The sequence below is a fragment of the Drosophila ananassae genome, chromosome 2R (assembly GCF_017639315.1).
Source record: "Drosophila ananassae strain 14024-0371.13 chromosome 2R, ASM1763931v2, whole genome shotgun sequence".
Lineage (NCBI taxonomy): Eukaryota > Metazoa > Arthropoda > Insecta > Diptera > Drosophilidae > Drosophila > Drosophila ananassae.
The window spans coordinates 24,061,572-24,085,357 of record NC_057928.1 but is presented as its reverse complement, the minus strand read 5'-3'; the positions used below and the strand labels follow the sequence as shown (position 1 = coordinate 24,085,357).

Here is a 23,786-nt window from a genome sequence, read left to right as displayed (position 1 = left end):
TTTATTTTTTTTACATTAAATATATTTAGATGGTTTTTCTTTCAAAATTGTTTTCTGGATGCCATTCCGCCAGACCACGACGAGTGGCGGAAACTTTTCGAGGGCGGGGCGCTATTAGGCAATTGCCAGTAAAAGTTAAAGTTAAACAAAATAATACCACTGGAATGTTTTTTTTTTATATAGGTCTGCAGATCGTGCCCCGCCCCGTTGCCGCCCATCGTTTTGTGACCATCGCATCCTGGCTCCTTTCTTGTGGGGCTGTGGGGTTGACATTTCAGTTTTGGTTTCAATTTAGCAAACTTCTTACATCAAGTACATTTATATTTCGGTTATATTATTTGCTGCTTGGTTTCACTTTCGCTCTGTGTACATTTAAGTTAAAATAATTAAGTAAGCTACGTTTAGTTTTTAATATTTTAAAATTACGTCACTCGCCGCTTAATTCGGGCCGCTTTCTAGCCGCAAAAATTATAGGAGAAATGGCACATACACAAAAACAAGGGACAACCAAGTGTTTTCTTAGGCAACGAGAGGAACGCAAAATCTTTGGTTAAAATTTATCAATTCTTAAGGCTAAGTATTAAATAAGTTTCCATGTCGTTATTAATTTATTACAAGCATTTAATGCATTAGACAAAGAGGCTAAGTCAATCGAATCTCGCCCGACCCCTTGAGGCAACTGAAAATCCTTTCACAATCTCTAGCATAGTAACTTCGTGACAATCGAATCAAATGAGTTTTAAGTGTGGATGAGTATCAACAATAATGAACGTAGTGCCCTGCTTAGATAGAGTTTACTTAGAATTCGTGTATCTGTTTTAATTTACTGTTTCTTCAATTTTTTAATTTGCACATTTATAGAGTACTGTTTTGTGTGTTTAAGGTCTTATTAGCTAATCAAAACACTAAATACATTTAGCTTATATCCATTTACTTAAAATAGGTTTGTGTTTTTTCTTCGCCAACGCCTGCTCTATTATTTCGCTTTCTTGGGAGATTTTTACGACATTTTTCCGCTCTTCTGGGTTTTTGGTTTTTCTGTGTTTTGCTGATTCAGGGTTTCCCCAGATGTTCTTGCTTTCTACTTTCACTTTTCTTATCCTTGATTGTCCACTAAAACTATGCTTGCTCCTTCTGCTTCCGTTTTCTACTCCCACTTTTCGGGAATATTTTTATGTAAATTTTTCTGTTTTTTTTACACATAAATTTGCATTTGGGTTTACTCTTACTTTACTTTCTCTTTGTATATGAATTATTAAACACATTAATCAAATAGCTTTTTAGTTTTTGTGTTTTGTTATTTGGAAATCATAATTTTGTGCATAATTAAATACGTAATGAATTGCCAAATAAAGTGTAATATGCAATCCATGCACTCGTACTAATTTGAATGCACGAATCTGTTGGTTTCGATCGGCTTATTTGGTTTCTATATATCTATATATATTTTTATTTATATACTTTAATATATAGAAATGACATTACCCTTTCCCCCAGCTTGCATTTATTACAATACAATTAAACATACAGTACGGTATTTTCCATATAAATATTTTGTATATTTTAGCATAATTTACCTTTATATATTCAGTCTTAAGCTACAAAAATCGTTATGCATATTTCTGTTTTGTTTTTATTATTCCATTTTTGCCTTTGTTTTTTCTATAATTTGAATCTATCCAAATAAGTTATATAAATTCGCAATGTAAGTTTTATCTTATGTTTGTTTTCTGGTGCGGCAAAAGTAAGAGTGAAGCGAAAAGTTCTTTCCCCCGGGAAGGTGTCACTTTTCCGAGGGGTGCACGGGGAGTGCGTCTGGGGAGTTGAGGGTTTCGTTTTGAAAATTTAGGCGACAGTTCCAGGGAAGCAAAGCATTAGGTCTCGACTTACAACTAAAGAAGCTGACTTAAATTCTAGCTAGAACTTCGGGTGGCCGGGTATATTACCTAGTACATTTATTAACTATCTTCTATCTGCTATCGACTATCCACTATGTTCTATCGACTAACGGCTATCGTTGCAACTTTCAGCGGTTTTGTTTCTGCGTTCTGGTTTTTACAGGCATGCCTCTTTTACTGGATCTTTGGCCAGCTCTGTGTCTCCATGTAAGACGTTTAGCGCTTTCCAAGTTTAACTGTAGTATGTACCTTGCTCAAGTAAACGAAATGTGACTCTATGGCTAACTAACTAACCAGTTAATCTATGCTATGTCGTAGAGTGTAGCGGTAGTTGAGTATCTTTGTGGTATTTTCTTTTAAATGAAACGCCAGTTTGCTCGGAGGTTCTCTTTTGGGTTCGTTTTGGGCTTTAAGTTTCTGTTAGGTTTAGATTTTAAGATTTGGTTTGTCTGTTTTTTGGTTTTTTGTTTTTGTATCTGAATCTGCTGCTGAAGTTGTTGGTGAAAAGTCGAGTCTATCATTACAGCTATCAGCTAGGTTCATAATAGTAAGTTTATCGAATTTCGTTTTCCATTACCCCATTCTTTTTACATATTTACAAGACTGCAGCTGGTATAGCCATTCGTGTGTTTCCTTAATTTTTGGTTTTCGTTTTGGTTTGCATTTTGAAGCTCGTTTCCCAAGGGCACCACATCTCCAAGCCAGTATGTACAATGTAGAACCAAACTCAGGGACCCAGATTACCTCTGACCGGCGATTCAGCCCTGGCTGACTGCCAGAGCCAACAGGACGACCAGGAGGCCGAAGCCCTTGGCCAGGGCGGCGGCTCCTCCCAGGGACGATTCCTGGCCCACATTGCTGCGCACGTCCATTAGATCGCGGGACAGGGGCAGCTCGGTGGGATCGCTCAGCTCGTCGTGGCACGGCAGCATCTCCGGCTTCAGTAGGAACAGCCTCACGTTGATCGTATTCTTGTTGGCCATCGCATCGAGGGCGTCGCCCACGGGGGTGTGCCCCGAGGAGAGCAGCACATCGACATCATTGTGCCCCGACACTGGGGATGCGGCTCCGTAGAAGGATCCCTGCTTGTGCAGGTTCAGGTTGTCGTCGAGGTCGAGTCCGTGGCTCAGGGACAAGCCTCCGTTGTTGTCATCGTAGTAGTCGTACCGTTTGTGGGTGGGAGCCACGGCAGCCAGGTCCTTCTCCTTCTGGGCAGCTTCCTGCCGCTTGCGTCGCTTCCGCATCTTCGACTCCACCGTGTTCTCCTGGCTGGAGGCAAACTGACGTTGTCCTCGCAGGGCCTGTCGCGATCTGCTCGATGAGTGCTTGCGGGAGTCGTCCAGACCCATTCCTCCATAGCTGCTGCCCACCACACTGTTTCCTACTCCGCCCATGCTGGCGCTATTGCTGCCAATCGCTGTGAATCCTCCGATATTGAGCACGTCCAGGATCTGCGACGGCACCGGGTCGACGAAATGTGACAGCTTGGGGTCCTGTAGCGAGCAGGATAGCTCTTCCAGGGAATCACGCAGCTGCAGGTGACGTGTTCGATTTTTCAATTCGAAGATCCACTGCAGCCGACAGTCGCAAATGAATTTGTTGTCTGCAATGGAAGGGAGAAAAAAACAAGAGCGGGGTTAAATTTATATCTATCAGAGGCTGGAAGGGACGGGGGAGGGAGTATCCTTGAAATTGCTTTTGTCAAATCGTCGCCCAAAACCGTTCATGTCCGGATCCGGGTTGAAGTCCTGGTTTTGGTCTGTCTGGCCAGGTAAGCGAATGATTCCCCCAACTGCTAAGTGGCCGACTGCAACAATTGGCTGTCATTTGATGGCCGGTTGCTATTCCAGCATCAGGTACATGGCAAGAAAATGTTTAATGTTTTGAATTCTACTACAACTAGTATAATAATGAAGACAAAATAAACTAGAATCTTAGCACAGAAGTATTAATTAACACTTAAAAAATAACTGAATCACACTTCATTTAATAAAAACCACTTCCATTTTTTCTCAGTGCATGTCTCAAAAACTTGGAATTCAGCTTGGCTGGATTCTGCCAGCCGCTTTTAAATGATTTTGCCCACGTTCGACTCCGGCTCTGAAGTTGGATTCAAAGTTTCAGTTTGAGCCAAGAGGAATGGGAGTTGGAGTTAGAGTCGAACGTCGATGTCCTTGTCATTGGGGCCGGCTCACGTTAAACGCCTCAATGACATTTCCAATTTAGAGAGCGACCTCCTCTCATTGAGGAGCGATTGCAGCTGCAGCTTGTTGGCCTGGGCTTTGACCATTCCCGTCCGGACATACTGGCCTGCGTCTGTCACTCCAACGGACAGCGGACTACTCCAACTCCTTCTTTTCGGTTTGCTGTCAATTATTTTGTAGTCAGTCTGGCCATGCGTGGAATAACCCCACTTTGGCTCTAGCTCCTGCTCCTGCTGTGGCTGTGACTGCTTTTCATTCCCCCAATCGCCATCCCTTTCAATTTGCTGTTTGGTTAGAGGAGTTGGCCTGACTGGGTCCCCAATTGAGCGGATAAACAAGTGCCAGAGTGGAGCTAATCGCCGGCAATGGTCTAATGAATAAATCAAATTACGTTCCAATGGCTCTCCCGAAGGAAGCTCGGAATGAAAGGGGGAAAATTGGCCGCCCTCGTGGGTGTAATTAGGGCCCAGAAACACTGTGGCACAGTGTGCCATGTCAACATGCCGCATAATTAGCATAAGCGTTACAAAAAATATTGACTAACACAGAGGCCCACATGTAACATCATAATTATCAGCTCGCAGAGACACAATGGGCCATTTGGCATATGAGCCAGGCCACAAGGAGGGACTGACTCGCCCCCCGAGCACTGACAATAATAATCCAAGGCATATTTCTGTAGCCGGGCCAAAAACTTGCCCCGAACGACAAAAGGAAACTTTGCTTTGCAAAATAGTTGGCAAATTAGTGTCGGGCCGGAGAAAAGGACCAACTGGAGAACGGGAGACCAAGTCAAAAATTCTAATTTTCCATATGAAAGCCGGCAAAAACCATAAATAAAGTTAAATATGCACAGCCAGGGGTGGGGGATGGAGAGCGGCGTAAGGGTAAGGACTCTTAGAAGCCAGTCCGGAAAAATGCTGGAAAAATGGCCAACGACTTGGCAACATTTAGCAAGCAAATTACAACAAAATTAACATGATAATGAAGTGACCCATGGAGGCAGGATGAAGGAAGACGGGCGAGTGGGCAAGTGGGTGGTGCAGCTCTGGAAACTGGCAGCTGTTTTCAGCTTTTCAGCTGACCAAATGACAATGACTTGCCCCCAGACAACGTACCGAAAAGTGCTTAAAAAAATAGAAATTACAAAAAAGGAAAAAGTAAGTAGGTGGTGGGAGGGAGCGCAGAGAGTCCTTTAGATAGGACGCTAGACTCTGGCATGAAATACTTTTATATTTTTAATGATACTTGGCCAAAGCGGTAGGAAGTGTTTTGGTCTGCTGCACACACTCCACCACACACACTATATATCTATATGTATATATTTTGAGCCCCTCTGCCTCTTCTGGCATGCAATGAACTCCACGCCCCTTTTACATACACATATATATATGTATATCTGTGCATATATAGCCAGGGAACTGCGGCTGTTAGTCAACTAGATGACTTTCAACTGTGGTAGCTCCTGCTTCCTCCGGCATGACGCTGTAGCTTTCTTTCACTTCGGAGGTGCGGAGGTACGGATGTACGGAGGGTGTTGCTAGGATCCAGGGGTGGTGGGTGGAAAACGGTCGGAAACGTTTTTACGGTTTGCAAAAGGACATTTACATACGAACAGTGAGGGGGTGGGCTGGGGCTGGGGCACCCCTAATAGGCGACTACATGCACACGCGTCTGTGTGTACATTAAATTTTATTATTGTCATTTTCATGGCGATGTCGGACGGACCTCCGGAATATCCTTTGGCCCAGTCCCCTTCGTGCTACTGCCGTTCACCCATAAGTTTTCGGTCAGCACTATTTGCATAAGTGCATGTGTGTGCGTCATGACGCTTTTGTGTGCAGGCAGCCAAATTAGACTCAACTGGAACTTTGTTTGGTCAGTTTTAATGCCAGAGTGTCCCCTGTGTGTCCCATCCATGTCCCCCGAGTGTCCAGCGTGTGTGTGCGTGTGCGGGGCTCTGTGTATGGAAACATATTCATAATTAGTTGTCCAGTGTGTTTACTTCCAGCGGACTCTTTTGATTGGCTTTGTTTGGGCAAGATGTTTGCACTTTAAAGGGATTTTCAACGGGTGTATTGGGTTTCCATCTTGGATCTCCCGTAATGAGTCCTGACAGCGGTTGTCATACATCAAGTCGAGCTCCCTAAATGGCGTTTCATTAGCCCCTGCCTTTGCGCTTCTGCCAAAAAGGAAAACATTTATTTTAAATTTAATACTCGCACAGCACTCCCGTTACCCATCCCGCAAAAGTTTGAAAAGGAAAAAGACCGCCAAAGATGCAAAAAATTCGCTTTAATTGGTCGGTTTTAGGTGCTGCCTGCCACATTAACCCACACTGGCCGGGCTCACTCCCAGCTCGTTACTCGTTTATTGAAAAGCGCAAAGAAATCGCTTCCTCCTGCTGTAGGGGCTGCTGGTTTTTCCCCACTTTCCCACATTTTTTTGTTCTCATTCTCCGTTTCTCCCTCCTGGTTTATACATTTCTTTTTTTTTTGGGGGGGGAAATATCAACACAAACGCCGAAAGTTTCTGCACGCCCCCAAATCAGCACAGCTGCTGGCCTAGTTCTCCGGCCTTTGTTTCACTTCGGACTTTTATGCCACTCCGCCACTCTATCCCCTTGGGCCCTTGGGGTCACCAGGAATCCATGAATGCCGCAGCCAGCGCGAGCGCAGCTTTGTTTGAAATCAGCTCATTTTTGGCGGCCTGGCCAGTTGGCCAACACCGGGCAGCCGGCCAACAGGGAGCGACTAGCTGTTAGCTAATACACAGTCAAAAATTTCCCCACCCAAATTTATTCAAAAACCTCTATTCTTGTGCTTATGTTAGTCGTCTTTTTTTCCAGTGCCATTCCGTAACTAGTAGCTGGGATCTGGGTTCGTTTGCGGTGCTCGGGGTTTTGGTTCTGACTTGGTCCGCCTTTGGCTTTTGCTTTGGCTGCCGGTTCTTCCACCAGGGGACAGCACGCACAGCCACCAACCTAAGGGGACAAGGGGGGCGTCAACGGGTCACGGGGCGCGGCACTAGGGTTGTCCTTCGCGCTAATGTGTGTGTATGTGTGTCTGTGGGGTGGGGTGGGGGCTTGTGTGGCTTCTGCCGGACTTGGCTCTCCCGAGGATTTTATCATTTTTTATTACATTTCTCGAGAGCGCTATGTATGCAAATGAAGTCGAAAGTTTCGCTTTGTATAGTTGCTAGTTGCCGATGTTGTTCCTGCTGCTGCTGCTCCTCGCTGTGGCAAGGCATGCTGCAGAGGCGTGAATGGGACCGAGTTCACTCATTGGCTTCGGATACTCTTTTGTTGGAAAGTCGATGACATTTTTGGCGAGTGCGTTGTGAAGTAAGCCAATTTAAGAGCTTTTAAATTTAGAGGAACTAAGGAAAGTGGGTCTACAGGACACTTAAAAACTTGCTTAAGGAATAATTATACTGACAGGCTATTTGGTGGAAGATTTCTTTACACTTTTACTTATATTTTGAGTAAAATGTTGATCAAAACTAAAAGATATCTTTAAAAAAAGCATCTTAGAGCTTAAATAATTCGTTGTGGAATGCAAACATTTCCGATTCTCTTTTCAGTTGTAGAAAAGTTCCTTCATTTGTCCATCGATGGAGAAGCCTCCAAACTTGGGGAACCCTCTTCTTGCCGCCCTTTTTTTAATGAGCTTCATTTTCAGAGTTTTTCTTTGGCCATTTCCCTTTTATGCTTTTTTTGGTAGTTTCTGTTGGCTTGTTTTCTGGCTTGTTATGACTGTGTGTGATTTTGCCGGCTCATTCGCATTGCGTGTATTTAATTTTGTTCGTCCTTTCGTCCTTTCGTGGAATAAGGAGGGGATGGATGGATGCCGGGCTGGCAATTTTCACCAAGTTCATTCAAAATCAAATGGGGTTCCACTAAGTTGGAAACGAAAGGCAGGAAAGGAAGGAAGGAGCCGCTACAGCCATTGAAAGCCATTTGAATGGCCGTCGCTTTTCTCGCCAATTTTCTTTATTTGGCCAAGTGAAAGCTTGGCTCATTGAATGTTTTTTATTAGGCCAAATGAATGCGAGTGGGTCCAGTAACTGGCCTAAACTTGGCCGGACGGACCCTGGGTCCCTTTTTTTTTATTTTTGCTGTGCGAGAAGTCGTAACAATATATGCGCACAGTACACAAATACTGTATCTCTGGTGTGTTGATTTTAGGAGAGTTTTGTAGTTTGTAATTTTAATAACATTTGGGCAAATAATTCCGACGGCTACTGGCTTTCCGCTTGAAAAACGCGATAAATGAAAGCGCAGTTTTTTTAAATTGAGGATTTTTCAATCAGTCGCTGCCACAAGCCGAATCGGGAGAATTAAACTGTATTTCTTTCATATCAAATTATTTTTGGCAATCGAGCGTGAAGTCAAATAAACAGTCGGGCAAGATCAAACACTCGCTGGGCAGGCACCCCACCACCCAATCGCCACCCTCTTCCGCCGGGAGTGGGAGTGGGAGAAAGCTGGCAAAAGGGAAAGTCATTGCAGGCGATTTAACAACTACGCCCGGGGATAAATATTTTATGAAATCGCATAAACAAATCAAAGACGAATCACAGACGGAAAAAAGGAAAATCACTTACCAAAAAAATTAAAGCGGTGGAGGGGAGCGGGCTCTTAGGGTGGCAGGCAGGCAGAAAGCAGAAATCAAGGGCGGCAATCGAATATGACCACTCAACCAAATATACACATTAGCCCTCGAGCATCTTTGCGAAAATATTTGCACAGTTTCGGGAAGGGGATTGGGGGGTTGTCTGTCTGCCCAGGAAGAGGGCGCGCAAGTAATGTGTTTGTTATATGGTAAATCGCATAAAAAATACAGACATTTATAGAGGGAGATTCCGGCCCAATAACAATAACAACTTGTTACCCTCGAGAAAGCAACCCTCTCCCACTCGACGCGTCGATCCACTGGCGATTGCCGGCCTAATGTTTGCCAAAATAGCCCAAGAATCATCACCGAAGAGACTGTCCCATCCCAAATCCAATCTTTCCTTTGAATTGAATTTTATTTAATAAAATATACGCGAGGGTTGCACCAAGGGGGAATCCTCACAAGAATACATTGTATAAATAAGTAATGAATCTTTTGTTATTGCTCTGTGATTTGCCAAGTCAAGTGGATGTTCTCCTTTTTTTCTGTTCGGTTTTGGCTTTCTGGGGTGGCCAGTCTATTATCGCCCGAGATATGCATTATATGGGGACATTGGCCATATATCAAGCATCAAACTGACATAAATTGTCCGACTGATCGGAGGACATTCGAGGACCTGGCCACATGCAGCGTGCATCGTGGAGACGGCCATCCATCAATGCCAACACCCTCGAGTTCTCATGCAGCTCCTCGTCTGTCAACCTCGATATATCGATGTGTTCAGCCAAGGCGGCTATATAGGGATAAATTGTAAATTGAAATTATTACATTGTGTAGACCCTGGCAAGGAACTGGGCTTGTTTATTTATGGCCAAAGTGCACTGCTAATCGATTATGCGACACTCCATGTATTTAATCGAATGCAGCATAAGTTGGCCAAAATATTCAATTAAATGCTACTCGGCCGCAATTTATGTTTGCCGAGAGCTGGCCTAATGAGTTTCAGCATCGGAACTATGCAAATAAATATCACCTGGCAGAGTCGTCCTGGCAGATAGTTGCACGTTCTGGGTATTCGAGGGAGGAATAGAATTTTAAATGAGGCCATCAGTGGCTTACCTGTTTACTGTCAAAGCCGAAACGAGTATTGATGAAGGGTGGATGTCTATATCCGTCTAATGTTGGCAAAAGCACACACGAACAAAGCCCAGAAATTAAGCAAAGCAAGCGTGGTGGGTACAACAACATTCCAGTACATCAATTGCTAGCGAAAAACCGCAGCCAAACATTGCCCCAAGGGTTGTGAAATGGAATATTTCTCCCGGAGTAGGAAGGTAGGCAGGTGGGCTGATTTGGCCGGGCGTGCATATATTAAGATAGATTACCTCACAGGCACACACATGTCGGCGAATAAGTGCTCCAATGACAGCCATGAATTCGCATTAAAAGCAAAGCCAGCAAAGCAAAGCTGAAGCCAAAGCCAAAGCTTCCTCTTTGGAATCCATACGCTTGGCTTTATTCGGGAAATTAACACGCCTAATGCTGGAACTTCCACCATCGCACCTAGAAGTGTGCATAAATTATAAACAAGCTTCATTATCCCGCCGCCGAAATGCCGAAATGTCGGGTCGTCAAACTTTAAGACCCTCAACTATGCGCGCTGACAATTATAATAAATTCAACTAATAAACCGCTTTAATGATCAGCCATCAGCGGGCTCTAAGTTCTGCAAGTAATTTAGTCAAAAGTATCAGCATATGCAGAGAGAATCACACGGCTTTAATTGCCCGGACAGAGGATAAACTGGATTAGGTTGCCAGTTCTCTAAACCATGCTCTTTTCCGCTCAGTTCCGTCCAAGTGTCGTAGTTTAAACTTTTAAATCTGTCATTCAGTTTGCCGGAATACGGAATCTCCGGCCCAACGAAAACATCATGAATTATGCAACCGATGTGTGAAGATATGGGAAAAGGACATGTGGGCATGTGAGAACCCCTCAAGGTGCACAAACTTTTTGCCCATTAAACAATAAAAACTCATTAATAATATGCATTCAAGTTTTAATTGAACTACTTAATGAGGACAACGGGCAAGGGGCAGTGGTGTGGCCTGTGGGCGAGCAGGACACTGAAATGCTGAAATTGCAGGAATATAGTATGTCCATTAGCCTCGGTTGCCGCTTCCTGAGTTTCCCCATCCGCAAATTGCCGCCGCCCATTGTTTGTTTTAAAAGTATTCCGTCCGTATTCCATCCAGTGGCAGGCCATCGCATAGTTTCAGTTTTCATTCAATTGAATTGTTTCCTGCGGCCGCTGTTCACTCTTTGCTTATAGAAAAAGGTGCGTAATTAAAACGATGCCTGGCGCAGACAATTAAATGCATGCCACACCGATACGCTCACAGATACACCCACACTGCGGCGAAACAAAAGATGAGCGATGAGTTTGCGTTTAATTACGTGGACAGGCGCCGGAGATTTTAATTTATGATGCGTGAATTTGAGTGCCGCGCAGAAGCTCGAAATCAAAATCAGAATCAAAAGGATAAAGGATAAAGGCAACGGGACGCCAAGGAAGCGCGGTTGGAGTTGTCAACTTGACAGTTGGCGAAAAACGGAAATTGAATTCTAAAATATTTATAGTTACCGCCCGCAATCCCTGCGCATACCCGCCGCTCGACCGCTCATCGCCCATTTTCTATTTGTGTGGGCGGGTGTGTGCGGTTTTCAGAAAGCTTAGCATAGTTTTTGGGGCAGCCCAGTGATTTATGCAGTGCTCAGCAACAAATTGCAAATGAAACGCAATGAATCGAATCGGAACGGAATGAATTACTACTTATGCATGCATGTACGCCGCATAAGCACACAAACTTCACAATACAGCCAAGGCCATACAAATAGAGAAAGAAATTAGCTATTCTTTGTGAGCTTCAAAGTGGGATGATATCAAAGTCCTTTTTAATAGCTGATAGTTCATTTGTATTCAAGGTAGAAATCCTATTCCCCGCACCGCCACTGTGCTAATTCAAAAAACATATAGAAATGAGCTGGTCTGGGCCAATCAAGTCGGAGTTCAACTTATTAGTCGGAATGCGCCATCGGATATGCTGCCCCATCGGCTTGGACACATGTTACACAATGTTGAGCCATAGATTTATTGCCAACAATCATCGGGATTTGCAGCGGGAGCAGCCAGGCTCTGCAGGACACGAAACAACTGCTGCCCTGACATTGACTATTGAAAGTCAATTTCGGGTGCGTGCCACACGCTCATTTGTCCAGTTTATGGCCAACGTCATTTGTTTTGGCATTTTTGCCAATGAGGCGCAAACGCCTTTTATGCGTTCCAATAAATTCTCGCTTCCGGCATTCAAGTTCTCCTCTTTCCTGCCCCCGGTTGACCTGCTCGTCCTTGCGATCCCTAATACCTGTTTATTGTTGCAGTTCTGCAGGCTCTATTCTGTGTTTACAAGCATGCTGATGTTGCATTACAAATGAGCTTGACATTTTCAAAGTTGAAAGTTTAATTTTCTGTTGGGTCAACGTGGCATGCCAGACTTAAGTCCAAGCAACAAAAGACTTTAAAAGGCATTCCTCTAATGGACAGTCATGTATTTTGTTACAGACCTGAAATCCTTAATTAAAGTTTTCAAATATTCGATAGCGAATATTGAGTAAAATATATGTTATTCGAATCAGAATTTTAATTAACAGATGCATTGCATTTCAATTTATGGGAAACGCTTTCGGTTAAATTTAGAAAGGGAGCATATTCAAATTGCGTTTAATTTCCTTTCGCCAGACTTTCCCTCGCCGACCTCATGAAAATTTATGAACTCTCACATTTTACAATACGCTATTAAGTGCTTCCAAGCCAAAAAAAAAAAACGAAAAGGGCGGACCAAATAATCAAATTGCAGTTTCCAGCTGTCATAGTCATAGTCGTGTAGCCGCACCCGTTTTCGCATTCATGTTTTGGGGTATTTTCCAGAAAACCCGGCCAAAACGGAGCTTGCGAAAAAAATCTGTTAGAAATCCTATTTATATTTCGAAACAATAACCATTCAATTCCATCTAACGACTGGGCACTGGGCACTGGGCACTGGTCACCGGCGAGCATAACGAACCAATTGAGCCGGACCCGACCCTTGGGGGCGGCTAACTGGTAAAGAGTGGGTGTGGCACGGGCAGGGGGCATGAGGCACGGGGCAGTGGCACTGTTGTGGCATTTATTACCAATTGCTATGGCGGCGCCTTCTGTGAAAAATTCGCCCTGCCTTTAAAGCGGAAGCATTTGCAATGGCTGCAGGACATGAGCGGCAGAAGAAAAACAGGACACCGCAGGCGCGACGACACAAACAAAACGTGATTCGCATACAAATAAACAAGGATATGGAGGACATCCCACACAAACTGGCACTCAAACACACACACACACACAAACACATCTGGGTGACCCTTTGGCTGCTCGGAATTGAAACAAATGCCACTGCACAGGGCGTGCCTATAAATTTTTCACCAAATACATTGGCCATAGGTGCAACTGCAACTGCAACGGCCGTGTGTGGGTGGGTGGTGCACCGTTGTTTGTGCCTGGGTGTGTGCTTGTGGCTCGGGCACAAAAGGGTCGTGAAATGACCAACAGGGGCACTGTTTAGGGGCCGGTGTTCAACTGCCCGCACACGGACAACATTTGAATTCAAAGCAGGCCCAGTCGAACGCTGATATTTCCACTCAGAACTGAACACTGCAATAAAAGTTTGTTACAAAGTAAAAACATTCATTGCTTCCAAGTTGAGAGTTTACAGAAGAGTTGCATTTGTTTTTTTTAAGTGCATGCTACCAATACTGCTCGCATCAATATGGCCCTGACATCTTTACCGGCCAAGCTGCTTAGCCGCCTGTCAGTGGCAATTACGTCCGGGTGGCGAGTTCAAGTTGCTGCACAAATCACAGCGCGAAATGAAGAGCCAACTATCAACCTCAGGCTGCCTGCAGCCGGTTGATGCTGCCCCTGCAGTTGCACCTTGATGCATGTGCTGCAATTCCGGGGCGAGTTCATGCCGATCATTTGTCCTGGCGCTCCTGCAGCAGCAGGAGGAAAAGCTGGGGAAAATCCCTCGGCTCACGCCAGGCTGAGTGTGACGAGAATTTTGGCAAATAGTTTTGCTGACTCGGCCAACTGCTCACCTCGACGGCAAATCCCTGGAAACGAGCTGCCCAGGAATTCCATCAGCTGATCGATTAGTCGTTGCCGGCGAAGCAAATACTTTCGTCCTGGGAACGCCTGTCACTGGCATGTGGATGTGGCCAGTGTGGATCCTTTCTTTAACCCATCTGCCCCCGCCTCCCACCGGATGTCACGTTTTATGGCTGCCAGTGCGAGTTTATCTTTGGCCAACAGCGTCAACGTCTGTTTCAAGTCATCGGGCCACGTTGCTCGCATGTCCTTGGCCATTTTGTTGCAATTTTTATGTGCACTCTTATGCACTCGGATGGCGACGTCTACCAAGCTTACTGACCCCGCCCTCTATATTGGAGGCCCTCTATATTGGACGCCCTCTATGCTTGGGAGGTGAGTAAATTGTCTGAAGGACGTTAATAAAACTGCATTTTTGAACCAATACTGGAATGGAGAGAGGGATTTGCTATGACTACAGGGTATCTCCATATCGTCTCCCACTCTGGACACACATTCCTTTTTGATTTAACATCACCGCTTAACCATCGTCCTGGCATTTTACTCGAGCATTGCTGTCTTGCCACTTGGAAAAATTTTTCGTTCGCTAAATTGAGCAGCGTTTTTCCAATTTGACGCAGGAATAAAGTAAAAATGGAATGGAGTGGCCCGGCATTTCGTTTGAAGTGTGTCGGAGCGATTTGCCTCATTAGGAGCGCAACTTCTCCGCAAAAGTTGATCAAATTTAATCAGGAAATCGTATGTAAATATTTGAGGGACCCCAGGACTGCCTTTAACTTTAGGCCCTGGCTCTAATGAACCATTCAGCAAATACCACTCAGAGGGTGTGTGTGAGGGCCGGAAAATACGTACGAGTGTAAGAGGCACACCAGCGAGTGTGCGAGGATAATCACTGCATATGAATTAAAAAGTTTTTTGGGGGAATGCGAAAATATTTTGTAGTTTAAAGCAATTTGAAGTCATTTGGAGCCAATTTACAAAATGTCTGTCTTGGTGAGAGTGTGTGTGTGTGTGCAAATGCAATTACACCCATACATACACACGAGTCCTGCCACCAACACATTGGCAACTGTTTGTTTGGCAATGCGCTCAGCCATTCCGACATTTCATCGTCACCCGTCTTTTTTTTTTTAGCTGCAAATGAGTCATGCTAATGGCAAACCATTAGCAAAAATGCTCCTGCATATGTGAGTGTGTGTGTGTGTTTGTGTGAGAGTGATAATTAAGTTGGGTGATGGTGTGCGTGTGTGTCTGCAGCGGCGAAATGAAAGAGAAATGTGATTTTGAAGGCTGTTGTTAAATATTTAAATGTTTCCACGGGCCAAAGCCATTCGCTGTGTCAGTAGTTGTTTCAGCCGAGGGCCGTTGATTACTCTGCCAAGTCTAATTGCAGTGTGGGCCCAAAAATAAAATTACTGAAATTGCACACAAAAGGGATTCTTTCAAGGTGCCACCAACTGGGTTAGACATTAGGAAAGGCCTTGAAAGCCATGACTTGGGGGGGAATTCGTGGGAATATTCATGAAAGGAACAAATATAGTGGTAACTAATTTTCGTGGAACAACTATTTATGATTGAAAAAGTTTGGTGTTTATTGGAAATTAATTGGTGAAAACAAAAATGCTTGTAATTGAAACAAATTAGTTTATTCTCCATTTTAGCCATTGGGCTAGCCTTGAATATTTTATTTACCTTCTATTGGGCCAATCATCGCGCTAATTGCAGCAGCTATTAGGCTCCAGGCAAACAAAGCGCCAGCGGACAGCCAGATATTTTATTGTTATGGGTCCGAGCAGCGGGGCAGTGCTTCAAAATTGCACTTTAATGACTAATTTAGTTTTTGTGGAGTACGAGCGCTCACACGGCCTCGTAAAGACAGGACATAAAAGACGGCCGGGACGGATAGTGGCAGGACATGAGTGTCAGCGGAAGCGCAAACTTGAGCAATGGCGATACGACATTTCCTTAATGAAGCCCACTAACACAAAGTGCCACCTCCCTTGGAATAATTGTGCCCGCAAAGGGCATAAAAGTTTATGGCCATGGCATCTAACTCTACTCTGCTGCATACGAACTAGACGGGGCCGTCAACAGGGCGTATGGGTAATTATAACAAGTTGGAACTTTTGACAGCGCTCCATTTGTGCACTTGTCAGCTTTTTGCCATGTCACCCATGTCTCTCGATGAGCTGTCAAAGTCCGCAGTCTGCAGTTTGCATTCAGGTTACTGAGTCAGAGTTTGGGTTTGGGTTTGGACACTCACCTGACACCAGCAGCTCACTGGTGCTGTTGACCAAATTGTCCATAATTGGCTGGAATGTGTAAAACGTCAGCGTTTCCAATTTGTTTGCCTGGACGTTGATGGAGAGGAGGGCCGGAGTGCCACGGAGCAGGCCATTGTCGATTTTCTTCAGCAGATTGTTGCGCAAATTCAGGGTCTTTAGGTTGTTCAGGCCGTCCAGGGCGCGCTCAGAGATTCGCTGAAATAGAATTTAAAACAATATATAGAATTTTTAATAAAAATAATTGAATTATTTAAAATAACTAACTTGTATGTACTCCCATCCCAGTTTTAATTACATTAAGTGCACTGCGAATATATTCTCTAAGCTACAAAGTTCTGGGTCGAAACTAGGTTAAAACTGCCATAAACATTAGATTTTTACTTTTTTCGTTAAATTTGATTAAACTAAATTTTTATCGGTGGCGAGTTCTGTGCCAGGGTCTCGGGTCTCGTATGTATGGCGACCGCAGAGCAAACAAAAACCGAAAAATATTTTCGTGGTGCCATTTTTCCGCATTTCTGCGTATTATTTTCATTGTTTTTCACAGAGTTTCGCTTTTCGTCGGCCATTGTTGTTGTCATTGTCTTCATTGTTTGTTTGCGTATTTATTTATGTGTATGGAATAGCACACAATCACACACACTGGCACACTCGCACACCCCCCATACACCCTCACAACCGTATGAATGTGCAAATTTGTATACACGAGTGCTTGTTTTTTTAACTTGTATGTCCCGATTCGTTTGTCTTGAATTTTATTATACGGAAAAAAAGTGTTTTCTTTTATTTCATTTCGGTCTCTGTTTTGTAGGCCGAATAACGAAAGTGAAGGCCCCACGCCTTGTTATTTAATATTCAATATGCTTTGTCTGGGGAAATGGAAAAATTATGCATATTAAATGCCGCGTCCAAGAACGGGGAAGCATGTGCCAAAGGCCTCTACTACCGTGATGTGCCATTGAAAAATACCCCGAAATCATGTATCCTTCAATCTTTGCTCTCCCCACACCACCTGTACTTGTTTGTTTATTTGCCAAGATGATTGACATAAAAAATATATTTTATTGCGATATTTTGTTAGTTTGATGAGCGATTCTCCGATGCCTACGGCCCAATTTATTAGCTTTCCAACAGCCAAAAAAAAAAAACATATAATTTACGAGCGATTTATGTGCGGATTGAGTAAACAAAGTTATGAAAAAGGGAGTAGTGGGCGGCCTTAGATTCGAGTGAAGGCTGTCAGGCAGGACACTTGGGGTGTAGAGACTTTGCTTTAATAATTTCTTATCTATCCCAGATCCATCTCTCCTGAACGTTGTTAATTTCCTCCCCACTTTCACCTAATGCACTCGCTTAGATACTTATCCCCTTAACCCGATTATCTGTTTATCCCCATCCCTGGACGCACACACACCCGGGTCTGAGTCCGGGCAGCGCTTTATGTTGTGTCAGCCCTAAACCTTTTAACGGCAAATGATTTATGAAGTGAGCAAAAAAACGGGCCAAATGGAAAGGGGAAGCCAGGGCCAAACATGCAACACAATTTGCTTTTATTGAAGGCGACAACGGCGCACGGACACCTAACAAAGTCGCCAAGAAAGGGACTTATTTTTTTGAGGGACTGATGGCCCAAACTAAAGCTGGAAAAATCCCGGAACAAGGGATTCCCGGGCTGGAAACAATGCGCAGCGTAGGCGATAACAAGCCCAATCATTATGGCCACGACAATGCGGCAAAGAAGATGGATCCAGGACCCCACTTGAGCGGCTGCTCTCGAGTGTCCTGTCCTAGTGGCCTGACACATATGCGAGGAATCGTCTGAGTGTGACATGATATGCGAGCACTTTGTAAAATGGGAAAAATGAAGCACGGTTCTCTGAAGCTCTGAAGGAGCACCAGGAAAAAGCTAAAGCAACAGACCAAAAAGGAAAAACAAGGAGGCAAGGCAACGACCAAGGGAAAGGAAGGAACATTGTTGGCCCAGGATATGGATATTCAGGATTTACGCTCATACGGCTGCCCTGCATATGTACATTCATATATATAGTCTTACATAACTTTGTATGCTCCGCTTGGAGTGTTAAGCGACATTTTTCTATTTTCCATGGCCATTTTTATAGCCGGCCCCGGACAGAAGGGTCCCGGATAACGGAATATCAGATGGCACAGGGGCGAGCGAGGGGAATGCGAGGGCAGCGGGAGAAAGGAGCGCCATAAATCCATTATTCCCATGATTTGTTATTCAATATTTTGTAAGTAGATTAACTTGCGGCACACATTTGTTCGCCGCAGCGCCGAAAGGCGACTGTCAGCGTGTGGCCCGCCGGGTCTGAGGGTAAATGTGCGAATTAAGCCACGATCCCAACAGGACCAAAGCTAGTGGCAGGACCCTCCTCGTCTCGTTTGGGTCACACCACCGAAACGGAGAACACATAATTTACCAATCTATTTATCATATTTGCGCCCCGGCGCTCCTGGTCCGCTCCAATGCTGAGTGACCACTTAAATCACCACAAGAATAGACATTCGAATTGAATTTATGACACCAGTAACACACACAAAAAAAAAATGGAAAAGTTTGTGTGTTTTGTTTCCGCTCGCCCCAAGGCAGTGCCATTTATGGTCCTGTCCCGCGTGCCTTCGTGCCTTCGTCCCTTCTGTTTCTTATGGCCACTCGGCAATTTATGGCCTCTTAAGTCAGTTGGCCCAACTTGACCAAGTGGCGCTGCCAGACAAATCTTTTTAATCCACTTGCATTAGAGTTGATTGAGAAGTTTTGCCCTCTAGTATCTAGAGTACTGTCTCCCCTAGATTGCACTGGTGTCATAAATAAGCAGTCAAAAAACTATTCCATGGCTCATAAGTATGCACTCGAAAGGCCAATCAATTTGAAAATTAATAGCGAAGTCTTTAGTGTCCTGCTTAGCTATCCTGCCCATAGAAGTATGCTATGCCGTACTCACCTCAATTCGATTATCGTCCAACTCCAGTTCGCTGAGGCTCCACAACTCCGCGAAGACAGTATCCCCGATGAAGTTGAGATTGTTGCGGGTGAGTTTCAGGACATTCAGGTTGCCCAGGCCCCGGAATATCTCGCTGGTCAGCACGTTGATCTGGTTGTGGGCCAGGTTCAAGTACGTCAGCCGAGCCATGTCGGCGAAGAGTCCCTCGTGGAGGGTGCTTATGTTGTTGTTGTTCAGGAACAGCCTCTCGCAGAGCGGCAGGTTGCGGAAGGCGTAGCGATCCATCTCGAAGATTTGGTTGTGCTCCAGGTTGAGGTCCCGCAGCCTAATATGGTTGGCGAAGGCGTCCTGGTCCAGGGCCATTATGTGGTTATTGTTGAGGATGATTCTCTCGAGGAAGGGCAGGTTGGCGAAGGCATAGCTCTTCACAATCTCCACCTGCGAGTACTCAATCACGATGCTGCTCAGGTTCTTCAGGGGCTCAATTATCATGGTGGGTATGTAGTCCAGTCGGGCATTGTTCTGGATGACGAACTTCAGCTCCCGCAAGCGCTTCTGCTGGTAGAACCGGGTCCAGGTGGTGTCGTTCTGGTGCAGTCCCTCCGAGAATATCCAGCACTCGGCCTTCTGGACCGGCACGTGGTTCTCGTCCGGGGTACAGTAGCACATCAGCTTCATGTCCCGTCGCCGCGTGCAGAATCCGGTGCTGTCCATGGGTCCGCTGTAGCCGACGCTGCCGGAGTTGGCAGCACTGCTGCTGGTGAAGACGTATCCGCCGGAGGAGCCGGGCGCCGTCGAGGAGGATCCCCCGTACCCATAGCCGTTGTTGCTGCTCGTGGAGGCCGCTGCCGAGCCGTTGCTGCCACGGCCCCGGCTGCGGCGCTCCTCCTTGGAGCGGGCGTCGGTGGGCATGGTCATCAGCAGGACGAGAGCGAGCAGGAGCATCGCCGGAGCCGCCATTTTATGGCGTTGATGATGCGGCAACATTGCGATCCGGTTTCTAAATCGCAATGGAACTGATTCTGGAAAAGGGAACAATACGGAATGACTCGGTCAATAAAAATTGTTAATCTCATTCGAAGGTCTCAGTTTCACTTGAAAAAATAAAGATGTTGTTTGAATCAAATGGAGTGGTAATATTGGCATAAAAGATGAAATTATATGCCCATCTAAAATTCTCTTTGGCATTCAAACATTTAAGGTAACCGAAATTTTGAACTCTGGAGTTGATAAAGCATTCATTTGGGCCTTACTCCTGCTTTATTGTTGCCGGGCCGTGGAAAGTGCTTCATAAAAATGCTAATTAATGTTGTTAACTTTCTCACTTTTGCTCATATTTCATTTGGCACAATTCACGAAATTCCGCGGTGGGCTTCATCCCCGGCAGTTACCCCCATGAAAGTTGAATTGGCCTGTTCTGCCGCCTCCCGCTGGTTTTCATTTGACGCTCGGCTGCTTTGTCACTTTACCCGGCAGATATGGGGGATGGGATATCATCCGCCCCTCCCACGCTTCCCACTTTCCACTTCCCACTTCCCACTGTTACCCCCATAAACAAATTTATCGAGCTCATAAATAACTGCAACACTGTCGCTGATTGTTCCCTCAATGGCAACGGCAACGCCAATGGCAACGGCTTTGCTGGAAATTGCCTAGAAAGTTTTCCCTCTGGTCCCGCACTTTTGCATTTCAAGTGTCATTGGGCAAAGTGCTCTCTAATTATGCTCGTATTTTTTAATAAATTAATAAGTCACACTGACACTGGGCATATTTCGGATTCTCCGGCTACCGACTGCCGGCTGCCGGCATCCAGACTGTCGTCTGGATGGCATAATGAAGTGTAAATAAGTTATTGTCAGTTGTCAAGTGAGTTATCGTCGTTATCGACAGTCAGCCCAGTGATTTGCATAAAATATTGTCGCAATAAAAGGCCAAAAGCATCCCTGTGGGAGGTGGAGTTGGAGGTGGTGGTGGAGGTTTTCAGAAATCACTGGGATTAGACTGATGGAAAGCCGAAAGTCACTTGAGTTATTGACTCGGGCATGCTTCATTACATTGATTTCGATTATAAATTTTAAATAAAACGATGATAAGTGCTGCGTAGCATGATGCTATGCTTATTCCGGCTTAGCCGGCTCTCCTCTGGCCTCCGGCCCGGAATTTCCCTCCGGATTCCGGAACCTCTTGGCCAAAGTTCAGGGCTCAAGGAGCATTAGAAGTGGCTCACACCGCAGGATTAAGTACTCAAAATATACATGAAAACTTTCGGCGTCTTGCGGTACCAGACGGCAGCTGAAGATGACTTGATGACTTCAATTTAAATATCAAAGCAAAGGCGAAACTAAAATGTCCTTGCCAAGGCACACACCGACACACACTCCGACAGATAAGAGCGCACGGATACAGATACACATCTGGCCGCAGCAGCCGCAACTCGGCTATATAGTCTGGCTGGCTGGCTGGATATTTCGGATATTCTGGGAGTTTTTAAGTGTGTCGTCGAGCAGCAAATCAAAAATTCCACTCTTGAGAAATGCATGTGTGGGTAATTAGATTTTAAAGAGATTCCAAAGTCAGATTCTGCACTGTTAGTAAAGTTTTTAAGTTTTCAACTCAACTTTTACTAATGACTACTGAATGTCTGTTAGTTCTCTTAAATAACAATTGTTTCTTGAACGTCAAACTTCAAATAAACTTCTAATCTTTGTTAAAACAAGAACCTTTTTATAGCAGTGTATGATTGTGCCACATATGTAGCACCGCGACTCTGACAGCCAATTACTCAAAGGCATGAAAGCTTTGAAATTGCGAGGATGAGAGAAGCAGTGTGAGCATTACAAGAAAATGAAAAATCAATTTGTTGATTATGCATAAATCATAAGATTTATGCGACTCCTCACTCGGCATTCATGAGTCATTTATCAAACGGGCCAGCTCCTTTTTTGCCTTCGTGTCAAAATCACAAAATCAGAAAGCGACGAAGCGAGCCATGATTCGATGTGGCAGGAGACGGTCCATCCATTCAGAACCGAACTAAATAAAGAGTATATTCATAATTCGAGATAGAGTCTAGACTCTGTACCAGAAACCATGGCTAGAGATTAAAGGCCAGTCGGGATGGAATTGATCTTTCAGGCTTAAGTTCTCCATCTCGGAAAGTGAGCAAGCTCGGTTGCCGCCAGAAATTGCAGGCCTTGGCGACAAACAATTACCAGGAAAATTATTCCCCCAAGGGGAAAATGGGGGCTGCAGCATGATGTTTGCTCCTCGACAGAAGCATAATTTTGTAGGCAAACAGCAGCTACAGCGAGGGTGAGGGAGAAACAACATCTTCCAAGAATATTGTGCAGGAGGCATGTTAGCGAGTCATATTAGAAATGCAAAATATTACTTAACTTAAAGACTTACTACAACAAAATTAATCAACCGGAAAATGTGATATTTTGGCAGAAACTGCAGAAGCCCTATTATTATGTGTATATTAAATATGAAACACTCAAGCTATGTTTGCTCTGCCTGCAATATTATTTAGTAAATTAAGTTTTTTTAATGCTATAACAACTACTGTGGCTGAGAATGAAAGTAAGAGCAACTGCAACCATAACAGGGCCAGCAACATTAAAAGCTGCAACAAGAACAAGTATAGCCGTGACGGGAAAGGATACGGGGCTGGTAATGTCGAGGAAAATTGCAACAAGAAGCAATTTGTCATGTTGTTTATAATTTCGATTAAACTTTCGAGGCATACGTTTGTGTGTGTTTGGGAGTCCTGGCGAAAGTGTGCGAGTGAGTGTGCGTGCAAACAATGTGGCATGCAAAGGGAGCAAGTCCTCGCCAAGGGGACGGAGCGTGTGAAAGTGTGACAGAACTGTCAACAAGGCGAGGAGCAGGAACAGCAACAGCAACAGCAGCAGTAGCAACATCAACCGCAGCAACAACAATGATGACGGCGACCCAGTGGGAAATTGGAGCAAAGCCGCAGCTAAGCTGACAGCCCGACTGCGACTGCGGCAATTTCCCAGGGAGACCAGTAGCACACACTGGAGCACACTCATATCTGCGCAAATATACACTCGTATTATATTTTGCAGCATTTGTTAACTTTAAAGAGACCTGAATACCTAAGACCTGCAAACTTTATGCAAACACGAGGCTCCAAAGCCCCACTATGAGGTTGATCAAGACAAGAGACTGTCGAGGAATCTGGGATGCGGCTGGGGCGTGTGTGGAAATTGTTTTCAATTTTCGTTATTTGACAAATGGTGACACTTCCGCTGTGGCAGCCAGGGCATCCAGTCAGTCAGACAGGCCAGCTGGCATCATCCCCAGGACTCCGGCGAGGACTCTAACAATATGCACACATCCTCCACCCCGGCATCAGCGCCATTCCACGTCTGTGTGTCATGAGGTTTTGTCAACAATAAGTTTTTACGCCGGAAGACTCGTAGTTGTTTATGGCAGTTCCCCATCAGCTGCAGCATCCCCAGCTCCCTAGCCAGGCTCCCGCCCATGCCCATATCCAAGCCCATGCCTATCCACAAACCCATCATCGTCTTCATCTTAATCAGCAGCGGTGGCTTTGGGTTTGTGTGCACGTAGAAAAATAGGACAGGATATATAAGT

At 44.9% G+C, this 23,786-nt stretch overlaps 1 protein-coding gene across 2 annotated transcripts in view; it reads right to left on the bottom strand.

The window, feature by feature from the left end:
- The window catches only part of LOC6507340 (connectin), a 100,064-nt gene continuing 76,278 nt past the window's right edge, over positions 1–23,786 (bottom strand). For both annotated transcript variants that reach the window (XM_032453866.2, XM_001956181.4), the window contains 3 exons: positions 19,164–20,185; positions 16,179–16,395; positions 1–3,501 (listed from right to left, as the gene is read on the bottom strand). In XM_032453866.2, the coding sequence (XP_032309757.1) occupies positions 2,657–3,501; positions 16,179–16,395; positions 19,164–20,150 (2,049 nt within the window). In that variant the 5' untranslated portion in view covers positions 20,151–20,185 and the 3' untranslated portion in view covers positions 1–2,656. The remainder of the gene's footprint in view (positions 3,502–16,178; positions 16,396–19,163; positions 20,186–23,786) is intronic.